The following is a 13,987-nucleotide window of genomic DNA, read 5'->3' on the forward strand; positions in this document are numbered from 1 at the left end:
ATCCATCCACCCACCCATCCATCCATCCATCCATCCACTCATGCATCCATCCACCCATCCATCCATCTATCCATTTTCTGAGCCGCTTATCCTCACAAGGGTCACGGGAGTGCTGGAGCCTATCCCAGCTATCTTCGGGCAGGAGGCAGGGTACACCCTGAACTGGTCGCCGGCCAATCGCAGGGCACATATAAACAAACAACCAGTCGCACTCACATTCACACCTACGGGCAATTTAAAGTCTTCAATTAACCTACCACGCATGTTTTTGGGAAGCGGGAGGAAAGCGGAGTGCCCGGAGAAAAGCCACGCAGGCACGGGGAGAACATGCAAACTCCACACAGGCGGGGCCGGGATTTGAACCCCGGTCCTCAGAACTGCGAGGCAGATGCTCTAACTAGTCGTCCACCGTGCCGACGGCTGTTAAATCAATTAATGAATTCGTGCTGTCTCCCACCCTCTCGCCAGTCGATCCCTGGACGCCGTCGTGTCCAGAAGCTCCCTGACAAAAATAATAAAAAAGGAGAATGTGGGTGAAGCATGGATCCAAACTGTCCTTCATTAAATGTCAGCTGACCTTTTCTCCAGGTTTCCCTGTGGGTCCTCTGGCCCCTCTGCCTCCCCGTGCACCCTGACGGGACATCTCAGGGATTATTATTTGTATTTGTTATTAATGAGTACTATTTTCAAATAATTCGTGGAATATTGATTTTTAATTACATGACATTGTTTTTTCTCAATATGAGAAGAGTTTTTTCTTGATACATTTCACTGATGGTGTCGTGGTACATTTGCCTGACTTTGGCGCGGCGAGCGTGGGTTCAGTTCCGTTCAGTTCAGTGCGAATGGCTGTCTGTGTTTATATGCGCCCACTTCAGGCTATAGTCGGCCTTTCGCCTCAAGTCAGTATTAAGAATGGATGGATGTTTACTTATGTAGTATACTCATTATGATCCAACAAGGGGGGAATTCATTCTACACTCTGATCAGTGTTGCACACCACACCGAAAATTACGTTTAAACATAATATGTGGTGTGTTTTTTATGTATTTAAAGACCTATTCTTACTAAATTTGAGTTTTAAAAAATGAGAAAATAAAAATCTGATTATCCCAATAAAACTAAAGAAATCATTTTATTGTAAACGTCTGTGTGTTTTTACGGATTATTATTATGGTATTATTTATCAATATGAATATTCATGTTTACTATAAATACCATACATAATAAAATATATAATTATTTGCAATTGATAATTCATATGTTTTATAATTTAGTTTTAAAAACATGTTTTTTAATTATTTACTTCATTTCTTTGAGTTTTCATCATATACCTATATACATATTAATATTACTACATTTTCTGGTTTTCATTTTCACAAATATGTAATTTTTAAAATGAATATGACTTAATTTTAGTTGGAAAAAATAAAAATCAAATATAGAAAATGATGATTATTTTGTAGACACTATCATAAACGACTGGAGGATGTTACATTGTGGAAAAAAGTAAACGGAATATGAATGTAGACAGGTAGCTAAACAATTGGAGGAGACTATGTGAGGGATACATTGTGCTCATCTCTTCAGATTGTTTTCCTGTTGTGTGGTTTTTCATTTTTGTTTTTCATTCATTAATATGATTGCTGTTATTATTTATACAAATCACAATGAATTAGAATCAACTGTCTTTATTGTAAACAGTTTCATAATCAGTTGGAGGAGACGCCGAGTGGGCTACATTTTGGTCATCTGTAACCATGTATTTCTCAAAACAAGAATCACGCTCTATTAGTAGAGAGCAGGTATCCAACTTGTGGCCTGTGGGCCAGATCCGGCCCACCACATCACTTGATGTGGCCCACGAAAGCAAATCATGTGGAATCAACTTCTTGCTAAAAAACAGAATTGCAAATTACCTTCACTTTTAATAGCATTGACATATTGTAAGCAGTTTTTGTTACCAATCTCACTTTTAAAATAAATTGAATCGTTGAACAATTTTGAATGACTTCTGATTTCATAGCTAGTTATCATCAATTTGATTTGTATATTTAATAATACGAGGCGATCATACATTTACATGAGTTCACAGTCACAACGGCCGTATGACAGAAACCTTAACTACGATGTGGCCCGCGCCAAAAAGGAGTTTGACACGTGTACCTAATAAAGTGTCCAGTAAGTAGAAATGCTAGTAAGTCTTGCACTTACATTTGGACCCCTCTGTCCTGCACTTCCTGGTTGTCCTGGAGGACCCTGTGAACATAGAATGGAATGTTTGTTAAAGTAAAAATACTTCTATGGCCTAAAAGCCTGTTTTTTTAAACTCACTTTTTTGCCTTTCTCTCCAGGAGCCCCTAGTATTCCCGGAAAACCATCAGAGCCCTGTGACAATACATCGGATTAACCAAGCCAGCCGTGTATCCCACTTATGTACTCTACGTAGGTGGATTCTTAACAAAATGACCTTTGGTCCAAGTCGTCCTGGATATCCCGGCAATCCGGGTACTCCAAGTTTTCCCTGAAAAACAGCAGGAAGGTGTTCAATCCTCTTTTTTTCTTCTTCTTCCTTTTCTTTTATAGGGCTGGGTGGGTGAGATGGACTTCAAATACAATCTCATCTTTTCTTCACAAAAATATGCACTCTCTTGTAATTTCCTCCATTAACAACCCGGGCTAAACGTAGCTCCTGCGCGACATACAAAAACATACATGGATCACTTCAACATACTTTCCTTGGCACCAAGAGGTCACAAGATGGCATGGCACCAAAGCCCTCTCTAAGAGAACAATAGGATTACTTTTCAACTAGGGCTTTGGCGCATTTTAGGGTATTTCAAAAAGAGCACAAGCGTGCGATGAGATGAATTCTCGAATAGTAGTGATGGGCAAATGCAGCTTTTGTGAAGCACTGAACCACTTGGACGTGAATTGTTTACAAAAATGATTCCAGATTCAAGATGTTTATTGTCAAATGCACAGTAAGAAGACAAAGGTAGCACTGAGCAAATTCTTCCTTTGATAGTCCCCTTCCACATATACAAAGAATATAAACGATAAAGAACAAACATAAGCATAGAATGTGCAAAGATGCAAGCATTTGACTTCCAGTAGAATCAGCTGGTTGTAGAAGTATTGCGCAGTGTAAACATTCAAGTGAGCAGGGTTACAAATGAAAACAATATTGCAGTGTTTGCTCATTTGATCAAGAGACCGATGGCGCGTGGATAGAAGTTACTGAAGTTCTTTTTTTTTTTTTTGGTCTCGTTCTGGATGCGACGCTCCTGCCGCGTCTGCCGGTGTTTGTTTTGCGGATGCGTGGTGTCTCCTATAATGTTCTGTGCCCTCGGTGGCACGGCTCTCGTAAACGCGGTGTCGTCTATTTTGCAAGGAGCGAACCGAAACTTACATTCAGGCTAACCTGCCATGCTGGTGACATCACTTGGCCACACAGTTCAGGCACGCAGTTGTTAAAGTTACTTCTGACTTCCAACTCCGGTTCATTTCTTTACATTCTCTTTTATTATGTGCTCGTTTCCGTGATTAAAAACACATACAAAATGGTGGTGTTTTGGGGGCTGGAACAGATGAATGGAATTTCAATATATTTGAATGGGGAATATTGAGTTGACGTATGAGTGAAATGAGTTACAATCTTGGTCACAAAACTAATTCCTCCCGTAAATCAACGCACCGTTGTCTACTGTAAAATCCCATCAAAACGATCACGTAAAAATCTGCAGTATTGCGGGGGAAGACTAGTCGATACAATCGACTAACCACCCAGCCCTACTTTCTGAGGACTGCACTTTGTACCTTCTCTCCAAGGATACCCGCGGGGCCTGTTTCTCCCAGAGGCCCCATCTGCCCTTTGGGTCCCTCGGGTCCGTCTTCTCCTCGTCCTCCCGTTGCGCCGTTGTCGCCGCTGTCACCTTTGCCGCCCATCTCGCCCTTGGCGCCGGGGAAGCCGTCCTCGCCCTGAAGTCGGCGAGGAAGGAGGTTAGCGAGGAAGACAACATTTGAGGACTCGGTGAAGGTTGCTGTGGATGGAGCTCACCTTCTCACCTTTGCTGCCCTTCAGTCCTCGGACGCCGTCGGCTCCCTGGCCAACACAGAAGATGTAAGAATTCTCACATTTGTATTTAAAAGAGATGTATTGGGCTCATTTTGGCCATTTCCTTCAAAGATTAACTTGTCCCAGAAAAATTCAGCCCCCAAAGTCAGCTTCCCTTAGCAACCTCAGATTTGGTAGACATCTCTATCATGAGTAGACCCACCAAAAAAACTCTCAAGAAGCCAAGTCTGAAAAGACACGGGAGGACTGCCTTGTTGGTTTGAAGCAGCCATTTTTGGGCTCATTTTGGCCATTTCCTTCAAAGACGAACTTGTCAAAGCCAGTTTCCTTTAGCAACATGAAATTTGGTAGACTTTTCTATCATAAGTAGAACCACAAAAAAGTCTTATGAAGCCATGCCCAAAAACACCCATTTGAGCTCAAAGCAGCCATTTAAGGCTCATTTTGGCCAAATTTGTCATATATTGTCCTAAGACTTTTCTATCGTTAAGTAGACCTACAAAAAAGTCTCAAGAAGCCATGCCCAAAAACACACAAAGTCTGCTTCTTACGCTCAAAGTGGATATTTTAGGCCCTCTTTGCCATTTCCTTAAAAGACAAAAAAAAAAAAGAAGCCCCGAAAGACACATGAAATTTGGTAGACAGGCCCATCATAAGTTGACCCAGAAAAGTCTCAAGAAGCCTTGCTGAAAAAACACACAGGAAGTCTGCTGTTTAACATCGAAATGAAGATTTTAGCCTTAAAACACAAACTTGTCCTAGATTGTCTTCAGAATTCAGCCCCTGAAGCTTGTTTCCTTTAGCAACCTCAAGTTTGGTAGACAGGTCTATCATGAGTAGACCCACCAAAAATTCTCAAGAGGCCTGAAAACACAGACAAACCTTGACTCCTCGTTGTCCGGGGTATCCGACCGGCCCCTGCACTCCCACGGGACCCTGTAATAAAAAAATCACACATTTAGGCGTAACATGTTGCTAGCCCGGCCAATGAAAAAACAAACAAATGCATTCATCGTACCGGTAAACCTTTTTCACCGGGAGTACCTTCCCGTCCAGGATGACCCTGTTGGCGAGAACATGTGCTAATATTGCTAATATGACATGCTAATGTGTCAGTTGATGCTTATCAATCTGGGAAAGACACTGTTTCCACCAAGCAGTAAATAAATAATAAACAAGTGTGTCCATAACCCCCAAAAATGGATCAGTCTGTAGGAATTGTTTTTTTTTTTCCCCCGAGATGAGCTTACGGGAGGTCCGTCATTTCCAGGTAAGCCCTGCATCCCTTTCTTCCCTTGTGGCCCCTGTCAAAAGAAAAAACAAGAACAAAGTTGACAGTCCTCCGAATGACAAAAGTCTTTTTCTCTCTTTTACCTTCTCTCCAGGCAGCCCGACTAATCCCTGAGGACCAGGAAAGCCCTGAGGGAGATACAAAAAACTCGTTTTTTGAACATTCTGAATTTTCGAGGTGATTCCGCTTTTATTTTTGACTGCGCTTGCACCTGAATTCCAAGGTTGCCTTGCTGTCCTGGTGCTCCGATGTCCCCCGGGACCCCCTTAAATACACAAACATGCAAAGCATGGAATCATCCCTCCATATCAGACGAAATAATGACTCCAAATACTCACAAAGTTGCCCTTTGAACCTTGAACACCATCGATTCCCCGAATTCCCTGCGAGGAGAAGACATAGGTATTTAAAAGCGTGCGTGCGTGCGTGCGTGCGTGCGTGCATGCGTTTTGGAAACGTTCACACTCACTGACTGTCCTGGAGGTCCCTGACGACCTCGAGGGCCGTTCATACCTCTTGAACCCTGCAACACACACCATTTTTACATGCTTCAAAAGTAAAGAGCCCTGTCACCGTGCAAAAAAAAAAGACTAGTACTGACCTATACCTGAGTAAAAGTAAAAAAAAAAAATATATATATATATATATATATATATATAAATCAAATGAATTAGAGGTTCTGTAATTGATTCATCTCAAAAACTCCCTTTCAATTCGAATCAAAATATTTGACACAATAAGTGATGCCCTTCAATTCAATGAAATTTTGATCCACCCTCATTACTGTGCCACGCAAGTTCTGTAGGTGTCATAGCATGCATGTAGCATGGTTTCAGACGTTTGCCATGGTAATGTTAAGAAGGACACTAACTATTTGCTTCTCTTAACCGGATGTGCCTCCAAAAACTAACCAAGCACATTTGTACTCATCTTTCAGCCAGACAAAGTAGCGTTAGCTCGTAGGCTAACGTTGACGCTTGCCTCCGCGCATGTTTTGCATTTGCGCAAATCGTATTGTGTTTTAAGTGGGGTCTGTGATTCGAAAGGTCTTTGTGCAGAACGTCACATGATCGAATCCGGGAAACAGCTTGGGACAGGCCTGGTGTCTTGGGACAAAAGTTGAACACGTACAGTATATCATTTATTTATATAAATATATGATATGATATACGTAAACACAAACAGAGGGAAGTGCTTTCACCTGTTTTGCCGAATGCGGAAGTTGGCAGCGCATATAATTGTGCTTTTGATCGAAAAGCGCCATTCAATATGACATTTTCTGCAATAAAGTAAACGAAATTAACATGTTTAAGTCACGACCCGGCATCTCAAAGGCTTCCCCAACGGTGGTCTATATGATTGATTAGTGACCAGTCCAAGGTGTACCAGAATTCTGCCAGGGCAGCTGTCTGCATGTGACTTTAAAATGGCACTAATGAAAGTAATGCGTCTGCATTGGACACTTTGAGTAACAGAACAGGTCAAAGCAACCCGTTTGCACACTTGTGAAACAAGTGTGAAACCCTTTCAATGTGTGTGAACACTCACAGCATCGCCAGGTTGTCCTCTAGGTCCCGGCGGGCCCTCAGAACCCTGCGCACGACAACAACAACAACAACAACGTCAAAAACAACAACACCAAGAGCCACAATACTAGAATTTCTACCTTTTCTCCCAGCTCTCCGGCAGGACCGTGGGGCCCCGGCTTTCCCCTCTCGCCCTGAGGAAACACGTACAATGGCGGCCAGTTCAATCAAGCCTTTCGCAACGAGATGCCACGCTTAATTCATCTTTGGGACTGTTCATGTGCTTTGGCGAGGGCTGCTTTTTTACTCGCAATTAACGAGGCCTCGTGTTAGTAGCATGACGTTAGTATTTTTAGGTAACAGCAGCGACACGTTATTTTACAGCGAGTATGAGTACATCGCTTACCTTGGAGCAGACGAAAGGTGTGTGATTGTTGAATTTTTGAGGGATTTAACTGAGTACGCACATAGTCACGTAGCTTTATCCTGAGCTATTTGGAGTGAGAGAAAAAACTCCAGATACACTTGTTTGATAACTATAAAAAAGTACAATTGCTGCTCTGAACCAAAATGATCAACTTCTTGTTCCAATTTTGGGCATGGGTCCTGGAGACATTTCTGTGCGTTCTGCTACGGTATACATGTGCACCCAATTCCAACTTTTACAGGGGCCTTGATTGACCAGACCAGAATGGTGGACTTCTACTTTGATTTTGGGCATGGGTCTGACTTCAAGACATTTTCATACACCCCGTTATGATAGATTGACGTGTCTAGCCAATTTTGTGCCGCTCGGTGATTTTGTCATTTGTCATTTTTTTTTGTCAGGCTAAATTGGCTGAATTGCCTTGTAGACGTTTGTCAAAGTCTGAGCTCTGGAATTCGCCTGAAGTGGCTGCTTTGAAACAAAATGACCAGCTTCCTGTTCAATATCACTTATTGGTCTTTGTGACTTGTTTATGCACCCTGTTATGTTAAACACGTCCACTCAATTTCATGTCAATCAGTGAAACTGTCAGGGGGATTTTTTTTCCCCAACTGCCTCACGGGTACTACAGACTTAATTTGCCCAAAATGTCAGACTTCTTGTTCAATTTGGAGCAAAGGTCCTTTAGACTTTTGCGTGCATCCTGTTATGATAGTCATAAAACAAATTTGTTTCTAATGTTCACGGGCGCTCGACTAGGAGTTTGTCTCAGTTAAGATCCACCAGAAATTGCTGCCTCAGACCAAAATGACCGAGCGCCTGTCCAGCATCAGTCATGGGTGGGTCTTTGAGACTTTTTGTGTGCCTCCTGTCCCCCAATTTTGCGTTGGCCAGTGAAACTGGTTCCGGGGTAGAAAAGCAAAATCGAACTTTCAAGCCCTGGAATTCACCCTGAAATGGTTGCTTTGAACCAAAATGGCAGACTTAATGTTCAATTTAGAACATTTTGTGTTTTGTCCTGTTATGATAGACATACCCACCGAATTTCCTGTGGACCGTGAAAACCAGTGTCTGAGGCGGATTTTTTTGTCTATTCCCAGTGGGCTCGACTGGCGGAATTCCCGAGTAGGAGTTTGTCATACTTACTTTATTTCCCTTGTTTCCAGGCAGACCGGGCAGGCCCTCAAAGCCTCTGTCCCCCTGGGAGGAAAAGCTGTTTTAGGAGGACATTTCTGACGTGCGGTCGTGTTGTGAGTGGTCTTCACCTTGACGCCCGTCTCTCCGATGTCACCTCGCCCGCCGTCCGCCCCCGCTCGTCCCTGGACAACACCCCAAAAAAACTTTAGCCTCCGTGTTTCACTCACTTGTAAACTTGGGGGTCAAAAAATGAACGAATAAAATCACACCCTTTTTCCAGGGCGTCCGTTCTGGCCTGGGATTCCCGGGGCTCCGGGGGAACCCTAAGGCGGAGCATGGTGTTGAGATGTGAAAGGAGTGGGTCATACAGTGACGACCGGCTTTTTACTTACAGGTGGTCCCAGCTCCCCATTGCTGCCCTTCCAACCGGATGGACCCGGTATGCCCTGGAAGACGCAAAACAATAGTGTATATAATATATTGTATATCTGTTTATGTGTGTATTTACTACACGTGTGTTTGTGTGTGTGCGTGCGTCTGCATGTGTGTGTGTGTGTGTGTGTGTGTGAAAAAAGAAAACTCACGAGCGGACCAGGTCGTCCTCTGAGGCCAAGTGGACCAGGAGGACCTTTCATAGACAACTAGAAAAAGAAGTACGACATGATTGCAATAGGTAACAGATGGCTTTTCCTTTTTTTTGGAAACCTGTGCATGGCCATGCTGAATGGTGGATCCGTATGCCTTTTGTGCTGGAACAGTTTTGCTCTTTAACAGTTTGAAATACTCCCTCTGTTTAATTTGTCATCATTTTTGTTCATTCTCTTTTATGTATATATATCACAGAAAAGGGTTTTAGGGGACAGACAGGGGGGAAAAATAATATTTGAAGTTGGGTGTATCAAGTCAGCCTTCTGGTTTACTTTTCGGAAGGGTGGATAGACTCATTCAATTGTTCTTATTTTTAGAGTCAAACTTTAAAATGGCAGGCTAGCATTTGGAACCACTTTAACATGGTTTTGAAGGGTACCGTTGAAAATAAATAGCTCATTTGAGGTTATGTTTTCATTTTTAGCGTAGCTATACACCTATGAAGGGAGGCTGAAGGTAGGCTGTTCCAACATGTTAAATCATCACAGATTTTTTTCCCCCCAGTAGATGAACGGGATTTGGATTATTTAACTCTGCAAGTTTTGATGCCTAGATATTTGACTCTTCGCTGGCACGGTGGCCGACCGGTTAGAGCGTCAGCCTCACAGTTCTGAGGACCGGGGTTCAATCCTCGGCCCCGCCTGTGTGGAGTTTGCCTGCGTGGCTTTTCTCCGGGCACTCCGCTTTCCTCCCACACCCCAAAAACAGGCATGAATTGGAGACTCTAAATTGCCCGTAGGTGCGAATGGTTGTTTGTTTGTATGTGCCCTGCGATTGGCTGGCAACCGGTTCGAGACAATTGCTTTGAGATTATGACACTGAGACGTACCCATTAGGTTTATCAGCCGCCTGACACTATTGGTGAATTTTGATTAGTGAGCGCAGTCCGTTATTAGCTTTCCCTGGTTTTAGCAGTATTTCTATTGCATCTGTATTCATTTGGCTTCTAATTAGGCCTTTTATCTTTTATGTCTGTCTCCGTTTTGCAAAATAGTAAAGACCCAAAATGTTTCTAAATCTGTCGTTGCCTGAAGCTCTACCCGGTGGCATATCGTTTAAGGCCACATGCAATTCTGCGAGGGTTAATGGGGCGTCGGAAGACTTTTTACTTTCTGGCGTTCATTGAGGGATGCTTCGGTTATTGAGAAAGGTTTTAATGTCATTTGGATTCGTAAGTTACTGTCGTAGTTGTCGAATATATCATTTCTTTCCTAAGGTGATTGAGTCAATTTGACATTTCAATCTTGTATAATGGTCATCGGTATGTTTTCTGGGTTACGTACAAGTTGTTTTGTGAGAAATTGTCCTGGTTCATTATTGTGCTAAAAATGAGTGTAGCTTAGCTGTTGTAGTCGGAACTCTGTTGTTTTTGATAATATGCGATCAAGTTGTTGTTCATCGTTACAAAGTTGGTTCCTAAGTAGGTTCGTCAGATTGATTGCATTTTCTTCCGTACGTCTTTTGATTTTCATCTTCAATTCGCTGTGTACTTTTTGGTGCTGTTTTTTTCTCGTAGGAAGAGTATGGATTGATTTTGCCTCTAATTCCAGCTTTCCCTGCTTCCCAAAGTCAGGATGGAGATAAGAGTTGTGGAATCATCCAAATTTGAGAAAATCTTTCCATTCCTTCTTTACAAATCTATGGAAACTCTGGATCTTTCAGTCGAGAAGTAATAAAGCGTCAAGATTGGAGAAGGTATCGTGTTTGATTCAAGTTTGAGGCAGAGAGAAATTGCAGAAAGTGATTGTTGATTATTGCTGGATGTATTTTGTAAGAAAGTAGTCCATTCTAGAGAAGGGAAATAAATCGTATTCCTTTTTGTTTTGTTTCTCGAGTCTCCATATGTGGGCGAGTCCCAAATCGCGCACATATTGATATAATATTCGAGAAGATTGCCACTGCTCGGTATTTGTTGTTTTTATTTAAGCAGTCTCCGGTTGGATTTGGATGAAGTGCTCTATGAAAGTCTCCAACTATGATAATTGTTGAATTAGCGTACAAATGGGTCAGGTGGGTACACAAAAGTACATGAAGAAAAGCTGGATCATCATTATTAGGAGCATATATATGAACTAATGTGCATGACTTGTTCAATAGAGTTGCCCGAACAATTATGTATCAGCCTTCTGGGTCAGTTTCATTATTTTTGCCTGTGAACGAATTCCATAAAACAAAAGTTTTGTGTGACATATTGATGATAAGTGTACAATTGTAAGTGATCGTGGGACAATCTGTGTATACGTTTGTGGGAAAGATAAACAACTCTCCGAGAGATTCGATATTTAGTGGGAATGTTCTTATTGAGGTAAAAGGAGGTTTGAGTTTGGAGGTGTTATGTAATGAGGTATTGAATGTATTGTACAGTGTATGAGTTCAGCAACGTAAGGGACAAAGACAAGGGGATATATAACACAAAGATCTGTTCATTCGGTTGAAGGGATTCATTTACCTCGGTCTGCTGCAGGATGGCCTGAGCTTGAGCTTCCTGTGCGGAAAAGGTTGCCGACTTTTGGCCGCCGCCCGCCCGGAACTGCACACACAAACAGAGACTGAAGGTTCGTTCCGTCCTCGTGGCGATGCGGAGGGACACGTAGCTTTATCCGGGACCCTGCATTTATCCGGGCTACTTTTTGTTTTGGGGAAATTTGCACTCGATAGTATCCGTAAACAACATTTACGTTGGTTAGCTGTGGAAACATAATTTTCCAAAAAAAAAAAAAACATTTCCATTCTGCACAGAAATAGACTTAAGGCACCGCCTTATTGACTAAGTTTTGAATTGAAAAAGCAACATTTACACAAATGCACAAATGAACAGGCGCCACATAGTCCGACCTCGTGACTATGTGGCTGGCTGCATAGCTTTATCCAGGAGCTGCATTTATCGGCGTTAGTTTGGGAGTTTGGAAGAAAAACAAACATTTCCACTGCACACCGCGGCCTTGTGACGACGCGGAGGGCCACATAGCTTTGTCCATATCCCGTATTTAATGTAATGCCCATGCTTTAAATCGAGGATTTTTAAAGAAGCGCAAGAAATACTCAGAACAATAGGCTGCAGCAGCCCGCGACCCCACTGAGGATAAGCGCTAAAGAAATACATGGATGGATGGATGGATGGAAATACATTTTGCTTTTTTTCCCCACATTACCGGTAAGAGCATTATGTTTCCCGGGGGTCCCGGTATCCCGTCAACTCCGTTCAGGCCCGGTCGTCCTGGGGGTCCCTAAGAAGCCCACAATGATGAGACCGATTGGGAGCGAGCTGCGTCACTTTGACAACAAACAGAGGACGACCCTGACCGGTTCTCCGAGGTCTCCCCGAGGTCCCACCAGCCCCGTGATTCCGGGGGGGCCAGCCGCTCCCTACACACAAACGTGACAAATATGGATCCTCGCGTTGGTGAGCGATATGTTTTATGTCCCGCAGGGCACCAACCTGCGCTCCCAGAGGCCCGTAAGAACCCACAAATCGTGTGCCCTGAAACCACAACAAACAAATTGTTACAAATGGGACTATTCAAACTTATACAGGTGCATCCCAATAAATGAAAATACTGTAGGAGAGTTGATTGTTCAATTCCCAAAGTGAAATTCGTAAATTATACGGCTTCATTCATTCGTCACCAAAAAAAGTACTACAGATTCCAACCTAATTTCCATGTTAATATCTTTTTGCCTCGCATTCGAATTTCTTGGGGATGAATAAATGTGGGTTTTCGTTAGCTGTAAGCTAAAATCATCCAAAATAATAACCAATGAAATCATAAATGCATTCTATTGTGTGTGGTGAATCTATATGATACTGTTTACTAGTCCCAGTTTTTGAATTGAACTACAAAAATACAATAAATAAATGTTTTTTTCATTGTAAAGTTTAGTGAGATGCACCTGTACAGTGAGTTGGCCATTTCAGGGTGCTGTTCAAAGTTTCGGTGAGCGCCTATATCACCGCCGTCAAACTCGAGGCATGGGGGCCAGATCTGGCCCGCCGCATCAATTTAGGTGGCCCGCTAAAGCGAATCATGTTTTCTAAAACTGTCGATGTCATGTTTCCTGGTCAAATCTGCACCCAAATTACAAACGACAAAAAGACAAAAGTGTCTTCACTTTTAATAACGTAGCCCTTTTTGAAACAAATGGAACAATAGTTGAACAAGCTCTTTTTTATTTGAACTTAAAATGTGGGGTGCATGCAGAAAATTGAGGGACAGATTTCCTCTCACTTTAACTGTATGACGAATAATACGCAGCCACACCCAAAACTTCGCAAATCGAGTCACACCGAATCAGAATTTGGAGAGGAACAATATATGATGTGATGCCCAGAGCCACCTCTTTTCACACATTAGCCAGTCACAGTGGTCAAAGAAGTGCTTCATTTGTTCATTATTTTTTAACGGAAGGTCCACCTTCTGTTCTGAACTTTGGAATTCTGCAACAACAACGGCGCCCGAGTAGCATTCCAAAACGATTTTTCTTTTGACTGATGACTCAACAGACTATATAACAATTCCTATATAGTGATTACGGCGGAGGGAATGCCGAAATGATTGCGAACACAGTAGTAGTCTTTAAAAGGAGTTTTCTTACCGCTCCCAAAAGGGCCGGCTCCCCTTTTTCTCCTTTCTCCGGAACGTACTGGCAGGAAGCGGAAGACGACAACATGATCAATATGTCGGTCGCTTGAACATTGGCCCCAACAGCCTGACACCTTGCCACGGTTGGCAAAAATACCACGATCGTGTTCATTGGCCGATTAGATGCAACGCATTCTAGTGAAAGTCATACAGTATGCATGGTGAGAGAAAATTATACATCACAATATTGATACCACGCCCCACCCGTATCGTCTGCCACCTCCGATATTTGACGCCTGT

At 42.7% G+C, this 13,987-nt stretch overlaps 1 protein-coding gene across 2 annotated transcripts in view; it reads right to left on the reverse strand.

Moving 5' to 3' along the window:
• Nucleotides 1-13,987, reverse strand: part of LOC133476653 (collagen alpha-1(XI) chain-like) — a 40,011-nt gene that overhangs the window by 13,402 nt on the left and 12,622 nt on the right. Inside the window, exons 9-34 of one of the 2 annotated variants that reach the window (XM_061770325.1) lie at nucleotides 13,701-13,748; nucleotides 12,547-12,588; nucleotides 12,411-12,473; nucleotides 12,260-12,334; nucleotides 11,557-11,637; nucleotides 9,044-9,100; nucleotides 8,852-8,905; nucleotides 8,729-8,782; nucleotides 8,588-8,641; nucleotides 8,469-8,522; nucleotides 7,036-7,089; nucleotides 6,918-6,962; nucleotides 5,839-5,892; nucleotides 5,708-5,752; nucleotides 5,581-5,634; nucleotides 5,453-5,497; nucleotides 5,329-5,382; nucleotides 5,097-5,141; nucleotides 4,961-5,014; nucleotides 4,061-4,105; nucleotides 3,820-3,981; nucleotides 2,471-2,524; nucleotides 2,335-2,388; nucleotides 2,215-2,259; nucleotides 578-631; nucleotides 458-502 (exon numbers count right to left, since the gene is read on the reverse strand). In XM_061770325.1, the coding sequence (XP_061626309.1) occupies nucleotides 458-502; nucleotides 578-631; nucleotides 2,215-2,259; nucleotides 2,335-2,388; nucleotides 2,471-2,524; nucleotides 3,820-3,981; nucleotides 4,061-4,105; nucleotides 4,961-5,014; nucleotides 5,097-5,141; nucleotides 5,329-5,382; nucleotides 5,453-5,497; nucleotides 5,581-5,634; nucleotides 5,708-5,752; nucleotides 5,839-5,892; nucleotides 6,918-6,962; nucleotides 7,036-7,089; nucleotides 8,469-8,522; nucleotides 8,588-8,641; nucleotides 8,729-8,782; nucleotides 8,852-8,905; nucleotides 9,044-9,100; nucleotides 11,557-11,637; nucleotides 12,260-12,334; nucleotides 12,411-12,473; nucleotides 12,547-12,588; nucleotides 13,701-13,748 (1,491 nt within the window). The remainder of the gene's footprint in view (nucleotides 1-457; nucleotides 503-577; nucleotides 632-2,214; nucleotides 2,260-2,334; nucleotides 2,389-2,470; nucleotides 2,525-3,819; nucleotides 3,982-4,060; nucleotides 4,106-4,960; nucleotides 5,015-5,096; nucleotides 5,142-5,328; nucleotides 5,383-5,452; nucleotides 5,498-5,580; nucleotides 5,635-5,707; nucleotides 5,753-5,838; nucleotides 5,893-6,917; nucleotides 6,963-7,035; nucleotides 7,090-8,468; nucleotides 8,523-8,587; nucleotides 8,642-8,728; nucleotides 8,783-8,851; nucleotides 8,906-9,043; nucleotides 9,101-11,556; nucleotides 11,638-12,259; nucleotides 12,335-12,410; nucleotides 12,474-12,546; nucleotides 12,589-13,700; nucleotides 13,749-13,987) is intronic. The other variant, XM_061770326.1, reaches the window with a different exon arrangement.

The sequence above is a fragment of the Phyllopteryx taeniolatus genome, chromosome 4 (genome assembly GCF_024500385.1).
Source record: "Phyllopteryx taeniolatus isolate TA_2022b chromosome 4, UOR_Ptae_1.2, whole genome shotgun sequence".
NCBI lineage: Eukaryota > Metazoa > Chordata > Actinopteri > Syngnathiformes > Syngnathidae > Phyllopteryx > Phyllopteryx taeniolatus.